The sequence below is a fragment of the Lycorma delicatula genome, chromosome 7, assembly GCF_047948215.1.
Source record: "Lycorma delicatula isolate Av1 chromosome 7, ASM4794821v1, whole genome shotgun sequence".
Classification (NCBI taxonomy): domain Eukaryota; kingdom Metazoa; phylum Arthropoda; class Insecta; order Hemiptera; family Fulgoridae; genus Lycorma; species Lycorma delicatula.
The window spans coordinates 45,901,976-45,927,597 of record NC_134461.1 but is presented as its reverse complement, the minus strand read 5'-3'; the positions used below and the strand labels follow the sequence as shown (position 1 = coordinate 45,927,597).

Sequence of the window (25,622 nt, the reverse complement as noted above, 5' to 3'; positions counted from 1 at the left end):
GAAATTCGACCTTGAAAGGGATAAATAAAGGTAAAAAGATTTTGAACAATGATTGTAAATTTTCTCCATTTCCGACTGTACTAAACGAGATATTCAGTATATCTGGGTTTGCAAATAGTCTTCAGATAAATATCTAAAAACAGTTTTCGGATTTTTTGAGGGGTGCGACAGTGTATAGCGAGAGCAAATATAATAATAATTTTTTAATTTTTTTTGTAAATTATTTTTTATATTACACCATGGAAAACGTGACTGCTGCATCTGCCTCCTGTTGTTACTTAACTTAAAAAACATAAAATAACAAAAATTGATCAAGACTGGTTTAACCCTAGTAAAGCATCAAACTAGCATGGGGATGCTAGTTTAATATATATATATATATATATAATTTTACATTTTACTATATAAATACATTTTTTTCATAGTATTACTCAATACAGAGAAGTAAGCAAAAACATGATTGTCTATTTGTCTTTTACAAATAAAATTATTATTATTACCAATATCATTTTGTCTATTATCAAACATTCATTTCCCAACAGAAGTTATTTTGAAGAAAATAATTTCCCATTCATCCTTGGATTGGAAAAAAAATTGGTGTAGTTGAAATCGTACCAGTTGTGCTGTTCTTATTTATAAAAACATGAATATCTTTATAAATGCCAATCTTTAAAAGATTAATAACAATAGCAGTAATGAAATGAAAAAAATATATACATCCCTCCTAATAAAGCATCATCTTCGTTTGCATTTTAAAAAGCCTTTTATGTAGTTTTCAAACATTTGTAAGCATATAGTTCATTGAAAGCTACTCATTTCATGAAGACAAAAAATGCATTAATTTGTTTCTTTTGAATTATCAAATATAGTATTTTGTGCAATGAATACAGTGACACAGTCTGTCAATAGAAACTGTAATTGTTATATATCCACTGAAAGTAGACAATATTTAATAATGTTTTCTGTTTTTCATAGCAAATTTTTAAATAAACATACATTCATTCTTACTAATGATGGAACTTAAGAAAATTTTATTATCTGTAATATACATATTCTCAAGTTTACAATTTACTATTTACAATTTAATATTAAAAAAATCATTAAAACATGTCTATGTTCTTAAAAAAATGTTAGAAAATTGATTTTTATATGAAAAAATTTCATATGCTGATAAATAATACATTTTTTTATGTATAACTAACTGTTATAAAATATTGGAAAAAATGTAATAAAATAAGTATAATTATTCAGATGTTGGAAAGAAAAATAAAAGAGAATTCCTAGTGAGTACAATAAAGGATAGAATGAATTAAGACAAAATTTTCTAGGACAGAACAAGCCAGAATATTGAAATATGTTTTTATTTACATGAAGCGAAAAAAATAATTTTTTTTTGTGTGTGCTGTTTAATTTCATGATGCATAGTAGTGTTGAAGAATCTAAAACTCTTCATTTGTTGACTGCTACCAACCTGAAGGTTAAATTTTAGCATTAAAATTAGAGGAAAATGTGCAACTAGTATTTTTAATTTTTCATTGAATGTTTTCTAATTAAAAAAAGGAAGAGAGTTATTTAAGGATACTAGATGACTTATAAAGTAAAAATAAATTTACTTAAATGTTATTCATAAACAAAATTGACCTAAATTTGGTTATGGAAGTTGTGGTCAATTTTATAACTTTAGTGGTAATGAATATTTTATATATTAATTATAATGTGGTGCAAAATTTATTTGTGGTTGGTTTTGGTGCCTGCTCACATCAATGTTCTCATTTCCTTGTGTTTGACCATTGGGATATGCAACAGGGAAATTTAAATTAATATTATTATTGTTATTTCTTGCATCACTTTGCCTATTTGGATTATTTATTTCTTCATTATTTTGAAAATTGCCTCCAGCATTATTCCTGTATTGAGGGGAAAAATCATTTCCCTTTCTTCCAGCTTTTTGTTGTTTTCTGTTACCGTTATCATTTATATTATTGTTTGAGTTTGTTTGAATATTGTCATTGCTTGGTTTTATTAGTTTGTCAACATTTTCTTCAGTATATTTATTTTTTTGATTTTGTGAATTATAACCATCATTCCTGTCTTTATTTATTTTATCATCAGAATTTTCATTCTTATTATCATTATTATTTCCATTGGTATTTTGTGGTATAAAATCTCGTCCTGGAAACCCAGTTTCAGCTCCATGAAAAATATCATTTTGTGGGATGTATGCATTATTGTCTGTATAAATTTGTTGTGGTGTATCAATTTGTGTATTAGGAAATTCAAAACCATTTTGATTTGCTTCATGATTAATAAAAAATTCATTATTATTTTGATAATTATTAAATTCATTTGATGGTACTTGTGAAGAAAATCCTTCATTATTGTTATTCACAAATATTTTATCGTTTTCAATTTTTGGTGGTACAGAATTTATTTCAGTCGGTACTATTTGTTTATTAAAAAGATTTTCTGCATTATCACATGTAAAATCATACCACCAATCACAAACTAAGTATTTTTGATTAAATACACTTCCATTTGGACATAAGAAAGAATGTTTTTGTCCTCCAACATCACATATGTGAAACACCTAGAACAAAATTTATATTTATTAAAATTTGATACATACCACTATTAAATTGCTGCAATTTTTAATTACGTCAGGCTATTATATTATGTGTTACGATATCCAGATTTTATATAAATGTTTCTGAGCAATTTATGAAGGTTGTTCAATAATTAAAAGTAACTAATAACTGTAGAAAAATTATTATTTATTGAATGACAATGAAACTAATGCTACTTTCCAACATAATCTCAGGCTACATTTAGGCACTTTTTACATCTTTCTGTGAGCTTTATTCCAATAGTAAAGAATTGTTCACTGATGTCTTAATGAATTTTGTAGCGCATTCTTGATCTGCTCATTGTTGCTGAACTCTGTCCAATGTAAAAATTTTTGAGAGAACCAAATAAGAAAATATCTGATGGTGTTAGATTGGGACTGCAAGGTGAGTAAGGCAACATCACCCTACTTGACTTTTGAGGTGCTTGGAGGAGTGTTTTTATGCAGAGAAACTAGCCTTTTGAGAGAAGTAAGACTTTTTTTTTTACTGTGGACTTCACTCTACTTTTTAGTATGTCACAATATTATTATACACTGATTGTACACTGTTTTTCCAAATAATTGCAATAAACATAGCATTGTAGTTGCTTTACTAGCTGATGTGCAATTTTTGAATATTTTACTCAGATAATTTGATTCCATACTCTGAAGTTTGAATTTTAGTTTTAACAGCTGATACTTTTTATGCCAATTTGAAAGTCAGGCAATTTCAGTTATTGTTACAGTTGGCATTTATTCCTTTAATTATTGATGACCTTGTTTATTATTTTCGCAGTTTTTTCTATACAGAGTGTAAACCTGGATATCAGGGATAGCATAAAAGTAGGAATACAGTGACAAGAAGATTTATTAAATATGAATTTAAGTTATGTTTATTAATTTATCTTTATTTTATTTTCCACTATTACCCTTATTTTTGCTTCATCTAATTATTACATTTTTATAAAAAATTCTGATTTTATGGCGTGTTACGTTCTAGGAAATCATTTGCCATAGACCAAGTTGGTACCAATCACTAAACTCAAAGGTTAAGGGGACAGTCACCCAAATTTTGGCAAAAATTAAATAATTTTTTATTTATTTATTGATTCTGTAAAATCTGCTTTTAATGTGATACATTATTTTTCTATATCTTAATTCTAAATACTAAAAAAAAAGAAGATATTTTATAAGTCGTTTCTAGCGAAATTTCTACCTTTTTAACATGATATTTTTCGATTTTTAAAAATGTATTTCTCGGGTTTCTGTAGTGATAAGTAATTCACTTACTCATTTTAAATCTTACTTTTTCTTCTTTTAGTACAATTTTTTTCCACCTGATAGTAGCCCTACAATTTGAATAGATAGTTAATTTTTTTGTGTCGTGCGCGTTTGTTTAGTCTATAATATTTTGACAAATTCATTTGGGTTTTTCGGTTTTTTGGATTTGTGACGTAAGTTTTTTACATTGTATCATTAATTACTGTTTTTTTATTTTACATTGTGAAGTTATTTGGGATAAATAAGCTGTTATTAAAATATTGTTCACTGTGATTGTAGTATTTAGGTTATGTATTGGTTTTACACACATTTACTTTTAATTTTTTTTTTTTTGTTTACGTTTGTTATAAATTTTATTTGATTAGTTTATTAGTGTATAAAGTAAGTTATAATATGGGACCGACAAAACAACGTGCTGCACATAAACAAATGTAAGAGGACGAAATCAGAATTACGAATGAAAAACGTTTGGCAAAAAATCTAGTTGTCCTGGTAGCTTCTGTATTCACGATAATGAACGCCAAGGCTGGGCCTTCTCATGTAAGTACAGTTGAAATTAGAATAGAAAACTTTAGTCTACGGCTGTCTGGTTTTCAAAAGTCAGAACTTTCAGAAATTCATTATGTTGGACCGCAATTTATCAATTAATTGTTACCAAAAATGCTTTTTTGCATTATCCGAAAACTTTTCCAGGATTTTAAAACGCTAGAAACGTTACAACTAAACTAGTATGCTTGATAATTGTTCATAAAATCTTGATCTGTGAACTGTAAAGAGATTATCCTTAAATAATTCACATAAAATTAAATAAAAAATTTCTAGGAAATGTTATCATTTTTTGTTAATTTTCGCAGAAACGTTTTTTCTGACATAGTGAAAACTGGTACAAACACTGTCTGTACAGATCACAGAGCAAAACCTTGTGTTTATTTTGGTGAAAGAATTAGGTTTCTAGGATAAATCATAGCTGAGATATAACATTTCTTTAAATTATGATTATTTATCTCCACTTAAGCTAGCATAAATTTCATTTAGATACTAGTTCATTTTCAAACCAGAACAGAAAAAGAATCCAAAAACTAAACAAAAAAATTTGGGTTGACTACCCTCTTAATTTGAGTATATGTGCACTTGCTCATGGCAACTAACAGGTTTCTGGCAACCAAAATAATTTGAGTGACTAGCTGATTGAATAACCTATTTTTACAGGAGAAATGCCAGGTTTAACATTTGTATTTTTAATAATTTTATCAATCATGACCAGTTGGTATGATTATATAATTAATAATTAAAAACCCACTTACCAACAACAACTTTTTTTATGTGTTCAAGTGCTTTCAAAATAGAGTTCTATTATAAGGAACTTAAAAATGTTTATTATATTCTTAATAAAACTAAATAACATATAAATAACTTAATAACAGGATAATGGTATCTCCACCATTATCTATATAATGTAATAACGGTGTTGACATTCATAATGACAGGATGTTAAGTCAACATAATTTTAAACACAAGACGACCACTGTTATATTTTATACACTTTACATAATCACAACTTTATATATGACAATGAAGTTTTAGTTTTATTAAAAATATAATATACATTTTTAAGTTTCTGATGATGTAATTCTATTCCAAAAGCACTTGAACACATACATATAAAAAAAATTGTTGGTTAGTGGGTTTTTTAATTATTTGTATTTTTGCTATTTACTCTTTATCTCAATGTATTTAACAAATCCTCAAATTATTTTATATAAATTCAGAAAAAGATTAAAAAATTTATCTTCATATTGTCTTGTAAAAAATACTGTATACGTTACTTTTTTCAGCAGTTCTCTAAAAATGAATGCATACAGAATTTTTTTTTGTTTTCATTCTTTAAGTATTTGTTAATAACTACAGCTACTTCCTTGAAGTCCATTCTGGTGACTGATCTATAAAATACTAATAAATTCTGAGTTGCGAATTTGGTCTCCTGCTGACTTGGTCACAGGCAACTGATTGCCTATTGGCATAATGAACTTGAATCCAATTTATTCATAATAATTTGTCTAATGAAAATTCAGCTTTTATTTCTTATAATAATAATAAATCAAAATATTTCATAATATTAAAAAGTAATTTTCCCTTCTTTCCTCATACTTACATATTCATCCTTATAAACCCTAAACAAGCATAGTCAGAAAACTTGAATCTATCTGATTCTTTTTAAACTTGGGATCTGGCTGCAGGTTCCACATATATATATATGTAAATATAACTTCCCCTGGCCATTTAATTTCACAAATATATATATTTATGCTTTATATTTATGTTTTAGAAGGGGATAGTCGTGCACTTCTTTTCTCAAAAGAAGTATACATTTATTTGGATTATTGAGACTATCATTCCCAGCCTTTGTTATGGCTGTGATGTAAAGTAAGTGACATATGAGAGACATTAGTTATGTTTCTAGGTAGTTGATTGGTTTTCAGTTTCCTTCAACTATGAAATTAATCATCATGAGTAGTGGAAATTTTGGGGGATTTGGAAAAACGAATCCTGCTTTCCTCTAAGACTGAAGGTTTTACACAAAAAATCTTCCTGTATCTAACTTCAATTAGACCATGCACTCAGATCATTACTTGAATGAGTCTTTAAACACCAAAAATACTATCCTCATATCAAGAAAATAAGTGTTGATAGCAACAATGAAAATTTTGTTCTACAATTCAATTTACTCAATTCCTCTTAATTTACTTAAAAATCAAGGAACAGATTCACAAATTTAATTAGCCTATAATGAAAACATACCCTATCCCTCTGCTCTGATCCACTTTTGGGAGTGAAGTCAATGCCTACATCCTCCCACACCAGTCCTCCATCATAGAGTTCTCCACACATTCATCTCATCCCAACAGTGAATATCTAAGCTAACTGGGGCTCAATGTCAAAATGCCTATCTTGGCAAAGTAAGTACCCAGGCAAGCCCCTAACCACCTGGGTTGCTATTCTCTCTGTTCATCTATAACAGCATCAGACCCCCTCAGCCATCATCCACAGGGCTAAGAATATAAGGAAGTCAGCAACTATGTTCCATTCCTTTTCAGTTTTTCAGTGTAATTTAATATAATTTTTCAGGTTATATTTGAACTTGCAGATAAAAACCAAAATTGATCCTCTCAAACTCTCTAGTTACTTTGGCTCAGTGAAAAAGTCAACAGGAATTACTTCATTCTTTACTTTCCTTAGTAAGCAGGCATAGAATGTTTTTTGTTAAGAAGAATGACTGTGCTGTTTTCAGGAATAACTTATAGTGTTTCTTTTCAGTTGGTTTAGAATCTTCTTTCTTTTGTTGTGGTGTGCAGTGCAAAAAGCCTCAACTAAATGATTGTCTTATTTATTCTCTTTCCTAAATATAAATTTTTATTTATATTTTTAAATTTTGCTAGTAATTTTTACTTTTCTAATCACTAGAATACAGAATAAATAAAATTTATTTATTATAGGATTCTCTAATCCTAGAAAATTTATTAAAAAAAAATGTATAAATGTTTATGGAGAATTCTGCAGTCAATTAAAAATATTTTCTCTAAGTCAGTATTAAAATATATGTGATACATACAGTTTGTTACTTAGAAAGTTAAATTTTAGATTATTTTAAATAGTATGATTACTATATAAAATTTTTAAAAATGTATTTGATACATTTACAAAATGTTTATTCCTCTTGTTAGATTAATCGTTATATTTTCCAAAGGAATCCCAATAGTTGTAATTAAAGAGGAAAATAAATAAAAAACTAATTTTAAAACATAATATTTATTTTTATTTGACAACTTCATTATTTCATTAACATCTTTTGACCAGTTTACTTTCTATTCGATTAAGTCAGATATTTTCTTATTGTTCATCTGTATATTTAGTTATTCAAATTATAAAAAGTTGTATTAATAATTTTTCTTTAGACTTGCCACTATTTCAGTTTATACAATTTATGAACAAATAATATTAGCTTTATCAAAGGATTTGTATTATTTATCCATATGCTACAAAAGATTTCCTTATGTATGAAGAATGGTCATTATCTATAATGACAATAATAGACAATGTTGTACTAATTGCTTTTTTTAACTAAATACGTCGCCAATGGGGAGTCTTACTCTTTAAGACTTTGGGGGCTGGCATCCCCACGACCCTAGCGTATGCAGCTTTTCTTCCTACTACACCCTGAGCTGCTGAATTGTTTACACTATAGATATTCTACACCAATTACAACGTATATCTTTACACAATAACATCCCATACTGTTTCTTCTTACATTTATACTCGGTGATGTTGCAACATATTATGAAATGCAACTGTAACCTAAGGTGGAAACTATCGTGCCAATGGGTGGGTGGTTATACATAGTGAGTCTTGAACGATGTCCTTGGGAACGTGGGCGAATCCACTTGTATTTTGCTCTAGCCTTTCTGTATGCATGGGCTCTGCAGAGGTGGCCCTGTATTTCCCCATACTCGTGGGACCAAATTTAGTAATCCATAAGAAAACACTATGACAATTGGTGATCCATCTGAAAAACCATCAAAAATAGTCTTGCGGAAAGGCTTTGATCAGGTTTGTTAAATTGTGATGCATCCTGTCCACAGTTTAAAAATATTTGATTCGTAATTATGCGAAATAATCTGTAAGGTGTTTCCCTTCATAAGGTCTCACTTTTCCTGATCAACAGAGCGGTAAGAGAATCAAGTAATTTACAGAAAAACATCAAAAAATTTAGAGATGGATACTAATCAAAACATTTAATGATGAGCAAAGTTAGTTTCTTTTACGCCTCACCAACATGGGCGGTATAAACGTAAATACCACATGTCACAAAATCTTAAATATAAGTTGTGGTGTAATATTTTGCCGGGATCTTCTTGATATTAATGTTACTGAAATAGCAGATGAGCTTCATCCCCTAAGTGTTGTAGAAGTGAAATGAATACATCACCAGAGTGGAATGGAAAAACCTACACCTTCCCTTATATTAACATTCAACCTTCCTGTACCACTGGAGAAAGTAAAAGTAGATTACCTTTGGTTCTAGTATGACCTTTCCCTAGATGAGGACGAACCCCATACATTTTTATTTTGATCTTTCTTCCTCTTTCGATCCGTAGCTGGAATTTTTATTGAATTGACTCATAAGTCCTTATGCTGTTTTGGATGCCAATGATTGTTTGATTTCACTAACAAGACACTTCCATGCATGGCGATCCATGGCCGTTCTCCGGGCTTCATTAAGGATTATCCTACGGTTTTTTATATCATCATCGATCTGCTTGATCCACGTGAGTTGTTCCCTGTCAGAGGAGTTTGTATGGTAATCAGTTTCCACCCATCCTGCAGACATTGCCAAACCATCACAGTCTTCATTTTTGAATCTGTTCTTTGATTGTTGGCTGTTGTTTGCAGCGTGGTGGATATCCTCATTTCAGATGTGATTGCAAAGTGAGACTCTGATGATCTGATGATCTGGCATTGCATTTGGAACACGTAAAGTTTGCTCAGGTCTGTTTTAAGTAGTGTCCACGTTTCTGTTCCATACAATAAAATTAGTAGGATCAGGGTGTGGAAAAGAGGAACTGGTTTTCAGTGAGGTATTGCTTTGTTTCCACAAGCATTACTTCAGAGAAGCAAATGCTGCGGTTGCTTGATCAATTCGACTGTGGATTTCCAGCATAGTTGCTACTTTCTTCTCCTAGACCATTTTGACCTTACTACATAGAATAAAAAAATCAACATCTCATTTTCTTTTTCAGCAAATTTTTACCATTTTCTTTCCAAAGCAAACTCAGACGCAGAAAAATACACAGATGGACCAAAACAGAATGGATACCATTGGATGCGCATTTGTTGTTAGTGGCAGAACGTGTATGTTTGGTCTGAAACCAAACATACATTTGTAATCTGAAATTACAAGTGTCTTTACTACTGAACTGTGCACTATCAATAAGGGTTTAAATATCATTAGCCCTAAGTATCATGATATCCTTTTTTGTAGCGACTCGTGTAATGCACTTCAAGCTTTACAAGATTTCTATTCTAGACATCCTATCATCTCCAAAATCTACAATGAGATCTCTAAGTTGAACCATCGCAACACAGAGTGAGTTTCTGCTGGATCCCTACCCATGTAGGAATTCTGAGTAATGAACATGAGATTCCGCTGTAAAGACGCATATAGTCAATTGTCCTTCACCACTCATGTTACTATTTCTTACTGTATTAATTGTGTAAAACACACTTTTCAAGGAAAGTGGCAAGGTAACTTGGCTGCTACAGTGGGTAATATACTCCGATACGTCCTTTGATGTATCAGAGTATATTATTTCAGTATCTCAGTGTAATACTGTGTTGCCATGGAAATCTTCATGCAGAAAAATTCATCGAGAGAAAGTGGTTCTCTGTTGATTACGATTAGGACATATCAGAGTTGCTCATGATTATCTGATGTCAGCAGAAAACACACCACTCTGTGTAAGATGTTATTGCCACCTGACTGTGCACTACATCCTTGTGGATTTTTATGTTATGTGACCGTATGTTGTAAATTTAAATTACCAAGGAACATCTGCCGCAGATTCACTTAGAGAAGATATACAAAAAGATACCAGATAGTTTATTTATTTTTGCAGGGTTTTAAAATCAAATTACAAACTGTATTCCAAGAAACAGATATTCATTCTGATTAAAATTTAGTTGTAATAAAATGTAGGTTGAAATTTAGTAACTAAAGAAAAGAATGAGAATAAATTGTTGCGACAAGCTGAATATAGGAAAATAATATGAAGTTAAAAGTTTGATAAATCATAGGCGCAGGAATAAATATACAAAAGTAAATTCAATTTAAATTTTAAAGGGGAATAATTAAAGTAGAGAGGACATTTTTGTAGAAAACTAAATGTTATTGGAAAAACATAGATAACAAAAGATATATTAAACAGATGAATGAAAAGAAATGATAAAATTCTAAGTTTTTTGAAGTCAGGTAATCGTATAGGCTATTTAGAAATAAAATTATTAAGAGTGGAAAAGCAACAAAGGAAAAATATGATATGATTTCTTTGAAGATAGATGGACCCATATAGAAAAGTAATAAAACACTTTGGAGAAATGAAACCAAAACATATCAGTAACACAAGGTTCGATAGAAAATCATTGTTAGGGAAACAAGAAAGAGTAACAGGTGGCAGGAATATATAGAGGGGGAACATTTTCAGATGAGGTTTTGGTAGAGGAAATATAAATGATAATTATAATAGAGAAGAAAAAACTAAGAGAAATATAGATATAATTTCCTGTTTAAGAGCAGCAGGACTGATTGGACTATACAGATTAATATTGCAGTTTATGAAACTGGAGATGTATCCACAGAAGTAAAAAAAAAATAAATGTAATTGTTACCTTGTTAGAAATGTGACAACTATGAGATTCTTAGAAAACTGCTTCCATACATTCTCTTTTCCCAGAGCTAGTCAGACTGAGGTTTTATGTACTAGTGTTTTTGTTTTGGATAATATTAGGCCTGCTTGTTTGCAGGTCATTAAATTAAGATGAATTGAAAGCACTGATTTGCTAAGTTTTTTCTTTTTTGTAGTAAAATTATGTTTGGTTGAAAAATTATTTTGCCAATCTTTTTTTACAGATCTTGACATAATTATTTTTGTTGAATAACTAATGTTTTAAACAGTAAAGTAAATCTACAATATCAGTGTATTCTCAAATTTTATTATACATTTTCAGTTGAAATTTGAGGAAGTTTTAAGAGTAAACTTGTAAGAAAAATCATAGTTTAATACATTCAGCAGGTAGTTAAGGATATTGTATTTAGTAAATATGAATTTTAAAGATAAGCTCTATCCAGCAATGAATAGAAAATTATCATAAACAAAAATTAAAAAAGAAATTATAAAGAAATATTACCTGGCAGCGTGCCTCAACATCAGCATAATATGCAGGTACATGTTTTCCCGTACATGAGAATGCAGTTTGAGGAATTCCTTCATATACAGGATAATCATGTTGAGGTTCACCAGGTATAGCTTCATCATCTGTATCTTCTATACTAGCTGATTCTAATTCTTCAGCTAAACTGCTTGTATATGAAACATGGCCACGCTGTTTATGATTTTCTATAACTGCTACTGGTATCTCTTCTCCTAAGGTACATTATGTAAAAATAATCTGCATTTATAAAAAAAACTCTTTTATTTAATATTATCTTACACCTAAGTATCAATATGCTATAAGGTTCAAACAATGTCTGATCATCTTGTTCTTTTCCTTGTCATTTAAATCTGTTTTGCCGTTCTATTGTCAAGTTTTTTGAGGGAATATACTAAAAGGTTATTCCACCTTATGTCATCAATTTTTTAAAAATTACTTTGGATTTTGAAATATAGAATAAGATTAAATTTTTTGCATTTTTTTAATCTATTTACTTGTTTAAGGAATAAATCGTTGTTGAATCTTTTTTTATATCTTTTGATTAGAGAATAAGCAAGTCATTAGGGAAGTAATAATTTTCAACTTTATTAGTATGAGAGATGCCAAATTTCCTTATACCTGAAAAACAATATTAGATTGTTTTTGGATCCCATTTTTTAAAATTTTATCATCATTACTAATTAATATATATATATATATTTCCCTAATATAGGTAATTCCATCTTTTCAAAAATTATAAATATTATTTGGTTAAAATTTTAAATTAACAGGCTTTTAGGTTCCCCTAATTTCAAGATCACTGAGGAGCTTGGTAAGCTATTGAAATTGATCTGGGTGTCACTTTGTGCCCTTAACTGAATTCCATCTTTAGAGAAAAAAAATGTTTATAAAATAAATTTGAATGTAATGCGTAAAATATTATTTATTCTGTAGGTTTTCTATTTTTATTTTTTAGTTACCAGGCACAATTTTGCTTGTACTTTAATGAAAAGATAAGATATGATGATGATATTGAAAAACATGAGACTTGTTAAGAATTGATCCTAACACTAGCTGATATAGTAGTTCACTTGCTTACTACATTGCCAACTGACCAATCTTTTTTTTTTTTGTTTTACCTCTGGGACACCGTTAGGTATTGTTTCAGAGGATGAGATAAATGATTTGTAGCTTGTGTGAAAATGCCATGCCTGGCCAGAATTTGAACCTAAAACCTCTGGATGAAAGGCTGAGATGCTACCACTTGTGCCAAATTAACCAACCTGCTCTAGCTTAATTCATGGTCATATAATCTAATAAGAATTTTAGGTTAAATGTTTGCTAGTCTCACCAATAAGCTATACAGAATTGTTTATAATTTTTAACAAATTATTTTTTTTGATTTTTAAGAAACATAAAAGAATGTAATGTAATGCATTTTTTACTTTATTATATTAACTAAAATATATGAATATAAATCTATGCATTTCTACTTACCATTAGTATCAAAGTTGTTAAAATGATTTATGTCTCTTGTATTATCATCCAAAGGTATCGGATGACCTATATTTTCTGGTATTATTGAAAATTGTGTGGATTGGTCTGGAAGATTATATAATACTCCTGAAGAAAATTGATCTGGATGCTGAAATAAATAAATACAAAAATTTAACTTTGTTAATTAGTTAAGTAAAATTAAACACCAGTACATTAATTGAGCTTCTTATCAGAGTTCTCATCTTTTTATATTCTCTTATTTTTTTCTTTGTGTACTTGAAATTTGTTTTTAGTAGTTTAGTGCAAGCTAATTCAGTATTTCTTAGAGAGCCATCTGGGAACCTGTATTGCAGTGGAATATCTTATCTCTGAGATGGTATGTATATATAATGAAAGTTGATTAGTTGTTTGTAGGTGGATTGGAGAGATTAGGAAACCAAGTTGTATCTGATCTTCACTACCTGTTTGTGAATCCTTCACCTTCAGGTTGACCTTTTATATGGCATTAGGAAGTTATTACCCCTAAAGGTCTGTAGATCCACATCATTAAAATAAAAACTATGAACATGTAACCATAAATTTACAAAAAAAAAAGACAGATGAATATATAAAATATATAAATTTGGGGGGAGGGGGTGAATAGCAAAAAATATATAATCTACCCACAGATGAACCATGAGACACAGTACCCAACCAAAAGGGTGCTTCATAGTTTAGCCCCTCTAAGGAACAAATACCTATTCTGTCCCTCAGTTCCACTAAGATTACTGTATAATTATATAGGATTGGAGTAGTACATTACTGACCAAGAATTTTACTTTTACCAATTCAGGTAAGTTGTGATATTTAATGAAGTATTTTCTTGTTTTGTATATACACCAATTTTTAATGACTAATGTTATAATTAGCCACTACTTGTTAGTTTTTTATTAGCCACATATTTGGAATTTTTGCAATAATGTAAAATTTATGACATAAATTTTGTGACAAAATGTTCCGACTTAAATTTTGCAAATACTGTTTATATTTTTTTGATTAACATAATGTTTCTTTTTCAACATCTTTATTAGAACTGTTTATATAAAAATTTGTATTAAGTTTTAATAAATATTTTCAGTAATCTTGAAGACATACTTTTTATCAGATCATGAAAGTATCTGTGAAGTTAATTTTTACCTGATTAAACTATTAATTGATATGTATATGCTTCTAGTAGAAAAAAACTGATTCCTATCCAGTAATAATCTTCGTATAATCACTTCTATTTCTTTTTTATTCGTCATGTTTTATCCCCACCCCCTGGACCCGGACTCGCAACTAAATATAAACACAGCTCCAGAGGGTGCCATCGCCTCAAGTTACCTCACCGAGAACCAAAGTTCCCGCCAGGTAGCTGGGACTCTTTAAGTTATGGACAATGCCTCTCTCTAATGAGGGGATCCCAGGGGAATCTCCCCACCGGGACTCTGTCTTTACGCCACACCTCAAGTGAGGAACTCCAAAGGAATGCTCCATCGGGACTGCGGTCTAAATTTATCGCACAATACGAAATTCCAAGAAATTCCCAGGGGGTCCCCTCCCAATCAACGGCATGGGACACCTAAGCGGCTCACCCCTCCTTCTATCTTTTTCTGTTTAGCCTCCGGTAATTACCTTTTAGATAATAGTTCAGAGGATGAATGATGATGATATGTATGAGTGTAAATGAAGTGTAGTTTTCTACAGTCTCAGTTCGACCATTCCTGAGATGGTAGTTAATTGATGAAACCCCAACAACCAAAGAACACCGATATCCACGATCTAGTATTCAGATCCTTGTTAAAATTTTCTAGAACTTGAACGCTGGAACTCTCGAAGGCCCATTCCTCCTGAACGGGACTGTCCCAACACAGGTCTTCTTCAAGGTACAGGCGACGGGCCTCAATTGCCGGATGGGGGCCCTGCAGCCACGTCCCCGCAAGGAATGACTCCGAATTTGTATAATCACTTTGCGATTCTTTTTACACGACTGTCCGAAAATGAGTGTAATGTTTTTAGAGTGTACGTATGTTCCACCGTAGCAGCTCAACGCCTGAACCGATTTAGATGTATGACCCCGCGTTGGAATCCATACGTAACCGGGAGTGTCACAGGCTATATAAATATGTATATGTGCATGTTTAATTGTAATTAGAAGGCCACAAAAAAACGATTTTAAATCTATATTCGATAGTATTTTTTTCAGTATCGATTTATTTGTATCGAAAATAATTTTGTTTTAAGATCTGCTACGATGCTGAAGGAATGAATTACGGCAGTAAAATTTATTAATTTATTTTGTAATTTTATTACTGTTATTTATTGTTTATAAACATTTAAGAGAAAATCTTATGATTTTTTGACGGGCAGTATGTTCGATCATGTAAACATGTTCTTTCTTTGTGCTCTTATTTGTTGGTGTTGCTTCTTCTTACTTATTGTTTATAAATATTTAAGCAAAAAAATTCATGATTTTTTGACGGGCAGTGTGTTCGATCATGTAATCACGTTGTTGTTACTGCTAAATATTAACTAATAATCCCCTTCATTTATTAATAAAATAAATAATAAATTAATAAAAATACAATATATAAATAAAAATAATCTACGCTTAGAAATTAAATTAAATTTGTAAATTAATTGACAACGGATTGCTTCTAGTGGTAGAGAGTCGTGGAAGGAGCCTTGCGCAGCCGCCCGGCGCACCACCATTGGTCCGCGTTGCGCCACGATTTTATTGCTAAATATTAACTAATAATCCTTTTTTTTTATTTACACTACTGCCCAAAAAGGAGTGTAATGTATTTAGGGTGTATGTAAGTGTCTTCCACTGTAGCAGCTCAACGGTTGAACCGATTTAGATATATGACCCCGCGTTAGAATCCTTACGATATTAAGACTGTCATAGACTATTAATATTTATATACGTGTATATATAGTTAAATAAATTTTAAAAAAATTGAAAAAATATCAATTGAATGAGTCATTTTTGAATAATTCTAATCTTATATATGAGATACGAGGTTTGCGAATCGTTTAGAATGAAACGTTGAGATTCGAGTTATTAAAAAACGACTCATTCACCTGATAGATTTTTTAAATCTTATCATTTGATAAATCAAATAATCAATTTTACGATTGCCCAAAAAGGAATGTAATTCTTATTGTTGGTATATGTAAGTATGTACATTTGTGTCACCGTAGCACCTTAACGGCTGAACCAATTTGATGTATGACCACGTATTGGAATCCTTACGTTACCGGGAGTGTCACGTAACTCTCTCTCGTTCTCTCTCTCACTCTCTCTCTCTTTTTTTTTGTTTTTTGTTTAATATTTTTCTCTTGTTCATTTATTATAAATTATTATTATACTTATTTCAGATGATTAATTTACTGTTTAAGCGTTAAGCTTGTGTTTGGGATAATGGAATGGAAGTTTTGTACCATTTGAAAAATGATATTGCCTGACCAGGATTCAAATGTAGGATGTACTGATTGAAAGGTGAGATGCTACCACACCACCATGGAGGTCGGCTGTTTGACAATTCACTGTACATTGAAATTCATAATTCTTTCTTATCCATTTATTTGAACTCAATAAAAATAGTCTGTGACTGTTTTAGGAATCAGAAAATTTAAGGTGCCATTGTTGCTGTTGGAGTAGCCGTAGAATGTTGAAGTATTTGATTTAGGATTGTTGTAACATCTAGTTTTGCACCTTCCCTTTTGATTGCAATCGAATGGCTGAAAAGTACCCAAAAAACTGCAAAATCCAATTTTTTTGGATTTTGGGCTTTTTTTAACTGCAGTAGTAAGCCCTAATTGAAAGCCTTTCAACGGTATAAGTGGTACTTATTTTCATTCGTTCCTGAGTTAGAGTCCAATAAAAGTTTAATTAATGAAGTATTTGGATCTTACAAGGGAAATGCACATCGGCGAAAATCCGATTTTATTTCTTTTGTTTTTTTAACTCTTTTTTAAATTTAAATATATTGATTTATTAACCTCTCATTTCAAAAAAAAAAGTTACAATAAATAATAATTCAATAACAAAAAATAAAGAATATATAGGCGTACAAGGAAGTTATGTGTTGTCCATACCAGATTTTTTATAACGGGTCCGTACTGTTTAATAATCTGTAAGTAATTGGTAGTTAAATTGGGTAGATGTTTGTGACGAACAAATTAACTTCTAAGTAAGTAGGTAAATCATTTTTGAAAAAACAAATGGTTTTGTTGGTTTGTCTGTGGTAATTCTATTGATGTTTTTCTTTTTAATTTCTTTGGAATATTTTTTGTAAGAATTTATTGAATTAATTTAATTTTTTGAGACCTCTCTTAAGTTAGTAAATAATCCATCATTCTTCTGTATGTCAGTTCTTATCTACGTTTTGAAGAGGATTCAAATTACAACGAAAACTTATATCCTTCAGAGGGGCAGAGCACCGTTTTGAAATTTTTTATAATTTTTTACCGACTTTTCGAAAAACGTACTGTACTACTTTCAGTTGCATTGGAGCAGTGCGGGGTGGAGGGGGTGAAAATGAACTTTCTTTACGTTTTGAGATGTGAAGAGTACGAAAATATCATTCACTTAAAATGAGGTTTCGTTATATATTTGTAGGCTTATATATAAAATTTGTGGTTCGAAAATTTTCAAAACTAATAGATCAATTTCACTGAAATTTAGATATATTGTAAAAGTGTATGTGCAAATTTGATGTAGGCTGGTCGAGTCGTTCTTCAGTTACACTCAATTTAAGGTTGAAAACAGACCTGAACAATATAACCTCAAATTGGAGATTATGTAACCCACCGGGTTGGTCTAGTGGTGAACGCGTCTTCCCAAATCAGCTGATTTGGAAGTCAGGAGCTCTAGCGTTCAAGTCCTAGAAAAGGCAGTTACTTTTATTCCGATTTGAATACTAGATCGTGGATACCGGTGTTCTTTGGTGGTTGGGTTTCAATTAACCAGACACCTCAGGAATGGTCGAACTGAGACTTTTCAAGACTACACTTCATTTACACTCATAAATATCATCCTCATTGATATTCTGAAGTAATACCTGAACGGTAATTCGTTGAGAGTAAACAGAAAAAATAAAAAATTGAGGTTATGTTGACTGTGGTGTATTTTTCATACGCGGTTATGCAGCGAGTCATAATGGTGAAAGAGTTTAAACTTGGTGGTTGTTTGTAGGGTCTATTTGATATTTTTAATTACGTATTACATCAAATTACGATTATAATAATTTAATCTTTTTTAAACAGAAATATTTTAATATTAAATTTAAAAAAAATTATAACTCTTTTAGTTTTCTCATTTAATTTATATTTTGTGTATTTCTTGTGCAAAAAATTATACAAAATAAAATAACGAAAGTCGGTCTTCTTGCGCAATTCTGCGCAAGAATTTAAAAAAATTCTATTTGCTTCATATTTTTACACATCTAAAATTTAAAAAAAAATTTTTCTTGGAAGGTTAATTAAATGTTATGTGATTTATTTTGTCCATTGAAATCTAGGTTTAAATTAATGTGTGTAATAAAAACAATTTAAAAAAATTTTTTTACTAGTTTTTTAAATTTCAAAAAATTATTTTAACTTATCCCGTAAAAACTTTTCCCTAAATCCATTCTGAGGAAGTAAATCATATTCTTATTGAATGAGGGTCTGAACCCATTCAGAATTTCAATGATTTTTAATTTACTTTTTTTTACCAAACTGATTTAAAAAAATAAAATAATTTTTTTAATCAATTCAGTTTTTCTTATCTGGATACTGAAATTGTATTTTTTTTAACGAAATTTAAATATAAAAAAATAATAATAAATATTTTCTAATAAAAAATTTAGAAGAAAAGAATAATTTTTATAAATTCTTTAAATTTTGACGTTTTATTTTTAGAGCCATCAAAAAACCTACGAACACCTAATTCGTAATGTAGCTTCAACTTCAAAAAAATTAAATTAAAAGATGTACAGTATTATTTTTCACTTTTTTCTTTTTTTTCCCCCAAATCGGTTTAATTATTTTATTTAAATTTAATTTATCTTTAGAATTTTAGTTCTAATTCCATTAAGAAAAAGGAACAAACTCACAAAAATTGACAATTCCTAGAAAACGGAAAAGATAAGAAATCTGCATTTTAATAAAAATAAGCAAAGGAATTTAAAAAATTAAGTGACGTTTAGCGTGATGTAAACGAATGTAGGAGTCAATGTTATTTTTTTACGTAAAATTTTATAAATAATTTTCTTAAATTTTCGCGCAAAACATTTTAAATATCTGAGGGTTTTAAAAAATCTTCGTAAATTATGTTTTTTCACTGTAAAAATCGTTTACAAACGATAAAGGATGAGAACGCTTAACGAAAAAAAATCTTCAAATTGTCTGTTACAGTACATAAGCTTTCGTTAAATAAGCGTTTTTATAATATCGGATACGAATTCGTTAAGGGAAAGGTAATTATTTATTTTAAAATAAATATTCATCTGAATCTGTGCTTTTACAGAATCTATCTAATTATCATAAAAAAATTTAAAGAAATTCATACGTGTTCCCACCGAGAATTGGTCGTATAAATATATTTTCTTTATTAATAAATTTATAAGCATACCTTTTACTTAAAAAAAGATTTTTTTTTAGATATTTTCAGCATATTTATTTTTTTATTGTATAATATTAAAATACACGTTTTGATGGTAGAGAATCATCAGTTTAAGATATGTTTTTAAATTGTAAAATAAATTAAAAATTTGCAACCTACTGGTAATATTTGAAGAATTTTTAACGTTTATCATATTAAAACAAGTTTTTTATAATTATAACTAAGTATTATTCCGATAAAATTATTTCTTAACGTGTAAATAAATAAATCTTTTACTGAGAAGATCAGTGTGTAATAATAATACATTGTGTAGATCATGATTTTATAAGAAAAACAGATTATAAATAAAAAATTAAGTGATTAAAATCCATTTAAATACATTCACATGAAATAATATTAAGTTAAATATATTAAACATAAAAAAAAATTACTACAAAGTGATTGACAATTCAGAAAGCTGTATTGAAAATCTTTTTGAGCATATATTTGTTGTGTACACGTTAAAGGGGGTGGAGAAAATCGGTAGTTTTTAACTATTATAATTAATTTAAAATAATTAGTATTATCTAAAACTTTATCGACAAATTAATGCCGTTTCCATAAAAAATAAATCTTTTAATTGTATTTTAAGTTAATTGGTGGGAAGTTTTTTAAAAAGTTCCGTAATTTATTAAAAATGGTAAAGGAAGCATAATAAAACCTTTCTGGTAAGGCCAAGTATTATGTTGAATACAGTTCCGTTGTCCGGTTTATTAGGGGAGAATGATAGAAACTCTATCTTCTGTTATTCATATACAAGTAAATAAATATTTGTACAGTTAAACAAAATGTATTGTTTTTTTAATCAAGTTTTTCCAAGTTTGATTTATTTTATGTATTAATGTAAAAACCGAATTTCCCAACTGTTATAATTATTTAAATTTATTTTAAACATCTTAATATGCAGTAGATTCTACGTATTATGTGCTATTCTTTTTCAACGCCTTATAATGATGATGATTTTAAAATTAACAGTATGTGCTCTGTACATGTGTAATTACATTTAATTAGAGCACTTAAGTTTTACCTGGGAAAACCATTTTAAGAGTATATTTTTATCGATAGATAAATTTTTTAAATATTTGTTTGGGTATTATTTATTGTAAATGCTTCATTATAAAGTGTTTTTTTAACACTTTATAATGAAACAAAGAAGAACTTGTAGAAAAATTTAAATATCTTGGAGAGATCATTACTTGTAATTGTAACGAAAAACAAAATTGGACTGAAAGACTTAATAAATTATTTAAAGTGCTACAAGTAACCAAAAATACTTACAACAAAAAAATCGCTCTCGATTAACACTAAAATTAGACATTACAAAACTGTGGTTAAACCAGTAATTACTTACGCGAGCGAGACTTTATTTAGATTAAATCAGAAAAATAGGACCGAACCTTTGCTTAAAGTTGAACGCAGGATTCTTAGAACCTGCATAAACAAAAAATATAAACACGAAAATCAGTACAGATTATTGCCCAATAAATTTATGTACGAAAACTTGGAATCCTTAATTGATACCATGAAAAAGAAGCGAATTTCATTCTGTGCACACTTTTTAAGTTTACCGCAGGATAGGATTACTAAGAGAATTATCGATCAGTTTTGGTATTTAAAAAATCCGCCATTATGGATCAAAGAAATTAAAGAAGACATGCAAGAATTAAATTTGACTTACGAAGATTTACTTAATAAATCCGAAAAATTAAAGATCTGAATACCAACTTTAAAGTAAGAACTTTTAATTATACAAAATGGGTTTATTCAGAAGAGGATCGTAAAGCAAGATCATTAAGAACGACTAAATATGGGGAGAAAGTAAAAGCTAAGAACTTAAAGGCCAAAAGATCGGCAAAAAAGACTTAAATTATTCTGACTAAAGTGGTCCTTTGCAGCCTTAAAAGTAAAAAAAAAGTGATTTTTTTAAAGATTTTATATTTTTATTGTAATTAAAAAAAGATTATTTTGTTTGTATGATTTTTAAATTTTTAATTTCATTGGTTTTTTATTTTTAAATATTTTGTTTTTTTTTATTTTCTTTATTTCAGTTTGTTAAATTAATTATTTAGTACAGTGTTATACGCAAAGTATTTTTTTTTGTTGAGGGGAACGTTTTTCCGATTTATAATTTTCTATTCTTTATTTCATGAACCTGTGAATTGTTTATTTTTTATTACAAAAATAGAATTTTTATGAAGTATTCTATCATTTTTATAACTCAAGGACTGTTGGAATAAATGTTTTTTTGCAATAGATTATTATATTTATAAATAGAGCTGAAGATAGAGAGAAAAGCTTTTGAAAATGCATCCATTCTTGCTACGTATAAAAACGAGTAAATTTGCATATTACTGTATTTATCAATGTAATTATGTATAAAACAACATATGTATTTTTCTCAGAACTAATTTCGAAATATTTTTTAAAGGTATTTGCAGTAGCTGAATGCGACTACAATCCTTCATCTGCTGTTAGATTTTATTCCATACTGATATATTTTAATGACCTTTCAAACTGATTGTCTATTAATATATGTTTAATTTTCTATAATTTCTAAGTACTTATAATAACATCGTTCAGTGCCTAAAGAGAATTTTCCCCCTTTAATCAAAAGCGATCAAATATTTAATTTAAAAAAAGGAAAAATTATAAAGTGTAATGTAATTTTAAAATATTTTTCGTTGAATAATGATTTTATTCCATTTATTTATAATATTTAAAAAAGAAAAATGTTATTTTTCTTGTAAGGACTGTTCAAATTAAGTGAATAACAATAGATAATCAGCTTGAACAAATATTAAAGCATTATTGTGTGCTATGTAACAGAAGTAATCTCCTGGTAGACGAAGATCATAACATCATTAAACATCCTAGTGCTTTACAGTGGTTCAATTAATTTTTTTTTATATATATTAACGTAAAATTGTTTTTATGTATTAATCTTGATTGATTAATTGATTGATTGATTTTCAGATTTATCTTAATTACTCTACATCTATTGATACCTGCTATTAATATTTCGTAATGTTAAAATAATAAAGAAATAAAATATATTGTTTAGATTTAATTTACTAAACATTTGGCACCGTTGGTATTAATACAGTTGTATAAAATAAAGTTCCACTTACGAACAATTTTAAAAGTATATATCCGAGAACTTTCGGAGCCGTTACTGCATCATCAGGAATGTCCAAAAAGATTTTAATTCAAATTCAAACGAATGAATAATTGTATTTAAATTAAAATTTTTATGTTCATAATAGTCGGTCGTCAAGAAATAAAATAAAACTTTACGCCAATAAGGCCGTAACGTCATGTTCGTAAGATGTTTGCGACTATTATGCTATTAACATGACGGTTACGGCCTTATTGACGTACAATTTAATTTTATTTCTTGATGACCGACTATTATGAACATAAAAATTTTAATTTAAATACAATTATTCATTCGAATTTGAATTAACATCTTTTGAGAAATCCCTGATAATGAAGTAACGGCTCCGAAAGTACTCGGATATATACTTTTAAAATTGTTCGTAAGTGGAACTTTGTTTTATACAAATAAAAAATACATATTTATGTTTAAAAAAAATACAAAATTAATAAAAAATACAAACTGTTTTAACTGCATTACTAATTATATAATTATTGTTTATGTGCTGTATGATTATGCGAATTATGGTTGATTACAACTCTGTTTGATTTTGAAAAAAAGGGTTATTCTAAATATAATTAAAAAATGTTTTAGATTTTTTTTTTCTTAAATAAAATAAAACAGTAAAAATATTTAATCTACTGACCACTACCTGTGGTCGAAGCTCGCTAATATGTAGATTATCGAAGAATAAAAATACGACTAACAAAACTATAACTTGATGTAAGATTATTCTTCCACAGTTCATGGTGCAGCTTCCAAATGCATGACTAGTATAAGTATCACCCGCGGTTCGTTATATATTGCCTCAAATCAGATCACGCTTTTTGATTGTCGTGCATAAGTTTGCACGATCATTATCGTAATGTCTATACCTAACTATATTACTTGTAAGTTTCTTGTACCTTTTCCCAAGACTCTTTTAATTCTTCTTTGACGTAAATACACGCATACACAAGTACTTATGATTGATGTATTTTAGCTCAGCACCTTGTAATCGTTTCAATGTTTCCATAATACTCTTCAACGCTCATAAAAGTGACTGTATAAGTAACTTTGTTGTTTTACGGGCATTTATAATTTCACTAGTTAGCTTTAAGTTCTACAAACCTGTAAATATCTTCAACAATTATTTCTCATACCAATGAAAATATAAAAAAGCTAACCGATTTTGACATTTTTGTTCACGTAACTCTTCCCCAAACCAGTTTAATGAGAAGCCTATTAAAAGTTTAAGAGATATCTGATTAACGTATCTGTATATTGGTATTACCAGCGTAAATAAGATTTTATATAAATAAATACACTTTTGAATTACATTTAATAAAGAATAAAATAAATTATATAAAATCTTTTACCATTTTATGGTTTTAATACTTTTAACTAAACATTTTCAGCGAATGTTGCCCCGTATTTAAGGTTATCGCGTATTTTAACTAAAATTAATATATTTTTGTTATTTATGTATATAAACTTTTCTCGCTTCAAATTGAGCGAGAAAAGTTTACAGTTGTGGTGGTGATGTTGATTTTTTTCCACAGTCATTTGTTTTCAGTAGTTTTTGACAAATCACGTGGAATGCTACATACCTCAACAACGTTTACATATCGTAAAAATTAATTATCGAAATATGGAATAGGTTACAGCTACGTATTCGTGCGCTTTGTGATATTTCAGGTGTGCATAATCGGCCAAACAAAAGCACAATTCATCGTTGTGTTAACAAATTTGAACAAGATTTTTCTGTACTTGTTGAAACCACCAATTCAAACCAAGTGAAACAGTAAATCACAGTTAATCACCAAGTGTTTGTGAAAATCGAAATTTACCAATTTCACATCGTTCACAAGAATTGGGCTTTTCTTCAATATCAGAATGGCGAATTTTGCGTAAATATCCTGTTCTATATCTGTATAAGATTCAATTACTCTAGAATTAAAACCATGGGATCAATCTTTGGATCGACGGGTTGCTGAATGAACAGTAGAGAAGCTCGAAATAATCCAAATTTTTATTAAAAAAAAAATTATCTTTTTGATCGAGATTCATTTTTAGCTTGATGACTTTGTAAAGAAGCAACATTACCGCCGGATTTGGGATGATTCCAATCCAAAATTAATTCAGCAGCGACTATCACATTTGAAAAAAAATCACTGGTATGGATTACGGGCAACATCATTGAACCCTTTTTTTTCGAAAATGAGCAAAGAGATGCTGTTAAAGTAAACAGTAAAAGCTATAAAAATATGATTCGTGATTTTTAGTTTGCAAATTTGGAAAATTTTGATTTGAATGAGACGTGATTCAACAGTATGCTGCCACCACATACCACACAGCTGCTGAAACAATTAAGTTATTGCGTCAGAAGTTTGACAATTCGATAATTTCACCAAATTGTAATGTCAATTGGCCACCAACATCGTGTCATTTGACTCCCTTAGATGTTTTTCTATTTTAAG

The 25,622-nt window shown here is 29.1% G+C and overlaps 1 protein-coding gene and 1 long non-coding RNA gene across 3 annotated transcripts in view; one reads left to right on the top strand and one right to left on the bottom strand.

The window, feature by feature from the left end:
- Positions 1-1,413: 1,413 nt before the first annotated feature.
- On the bottom strand, positions 1,414-23,920 carry LOC142327839 (uncharacterized). Its single transcript, XM_075371180.1, has 4 exons — positions 23,816-23,920; positions 13,343-13,490; positions 11,843-12,078; positions 1,414-2,587 (listed from the first exon to the last, which is right to left on the bottom strand). Exons 1-4 carry the CDS (start codon positions 23,909-23,911, stop codon positions 1,706-1,708), a joined length of 1,362 nt encoding a protein of 453 aa, XP_075227295.1. The 5' UTR covers positions 23,912-23,920; the 3' UTR covers positions 1,414-1,705.
- Positions 3,963-25,622, top strand: part of LOC142327841 (uncharacterized) — a 180,756-nt gene continuing 159,096 nt past the window's right edge. For both annotated transcript variants that reach the window (XR_012757108.1, XR_012757109.1), the window contains exon 1: positions 3,963-4,056. This is a non-coding gene — a long non-coding RNA (uncharacterized LOC142327841). The remainder of the gene's footprint in view (positions 4,057-25,622) is intronic.

Coding starts and splice junctions, on each gene's coding strand:
- LOC142327839 (XM_075371180.1), bottom strand. CDS start 23,911: ATGAACTGTGGAAGAATAATCTTACATCAAGTTATAGTTTTGTTAGTC. Junction 13,491..23,815: donor TTAGCGAGCTTCGACCACAG/GTAGTGGTCAGT, acceptor TATTTATTTCAG/CATCCAGATCAATTTTCTTC. Junction 12,079..13,342: donor TAACAACTTTGATACTAATG/GTAAGTAGAAAT, acceptor AATGTACCTTAG/GAGAAGAGATACCAGTAGCA.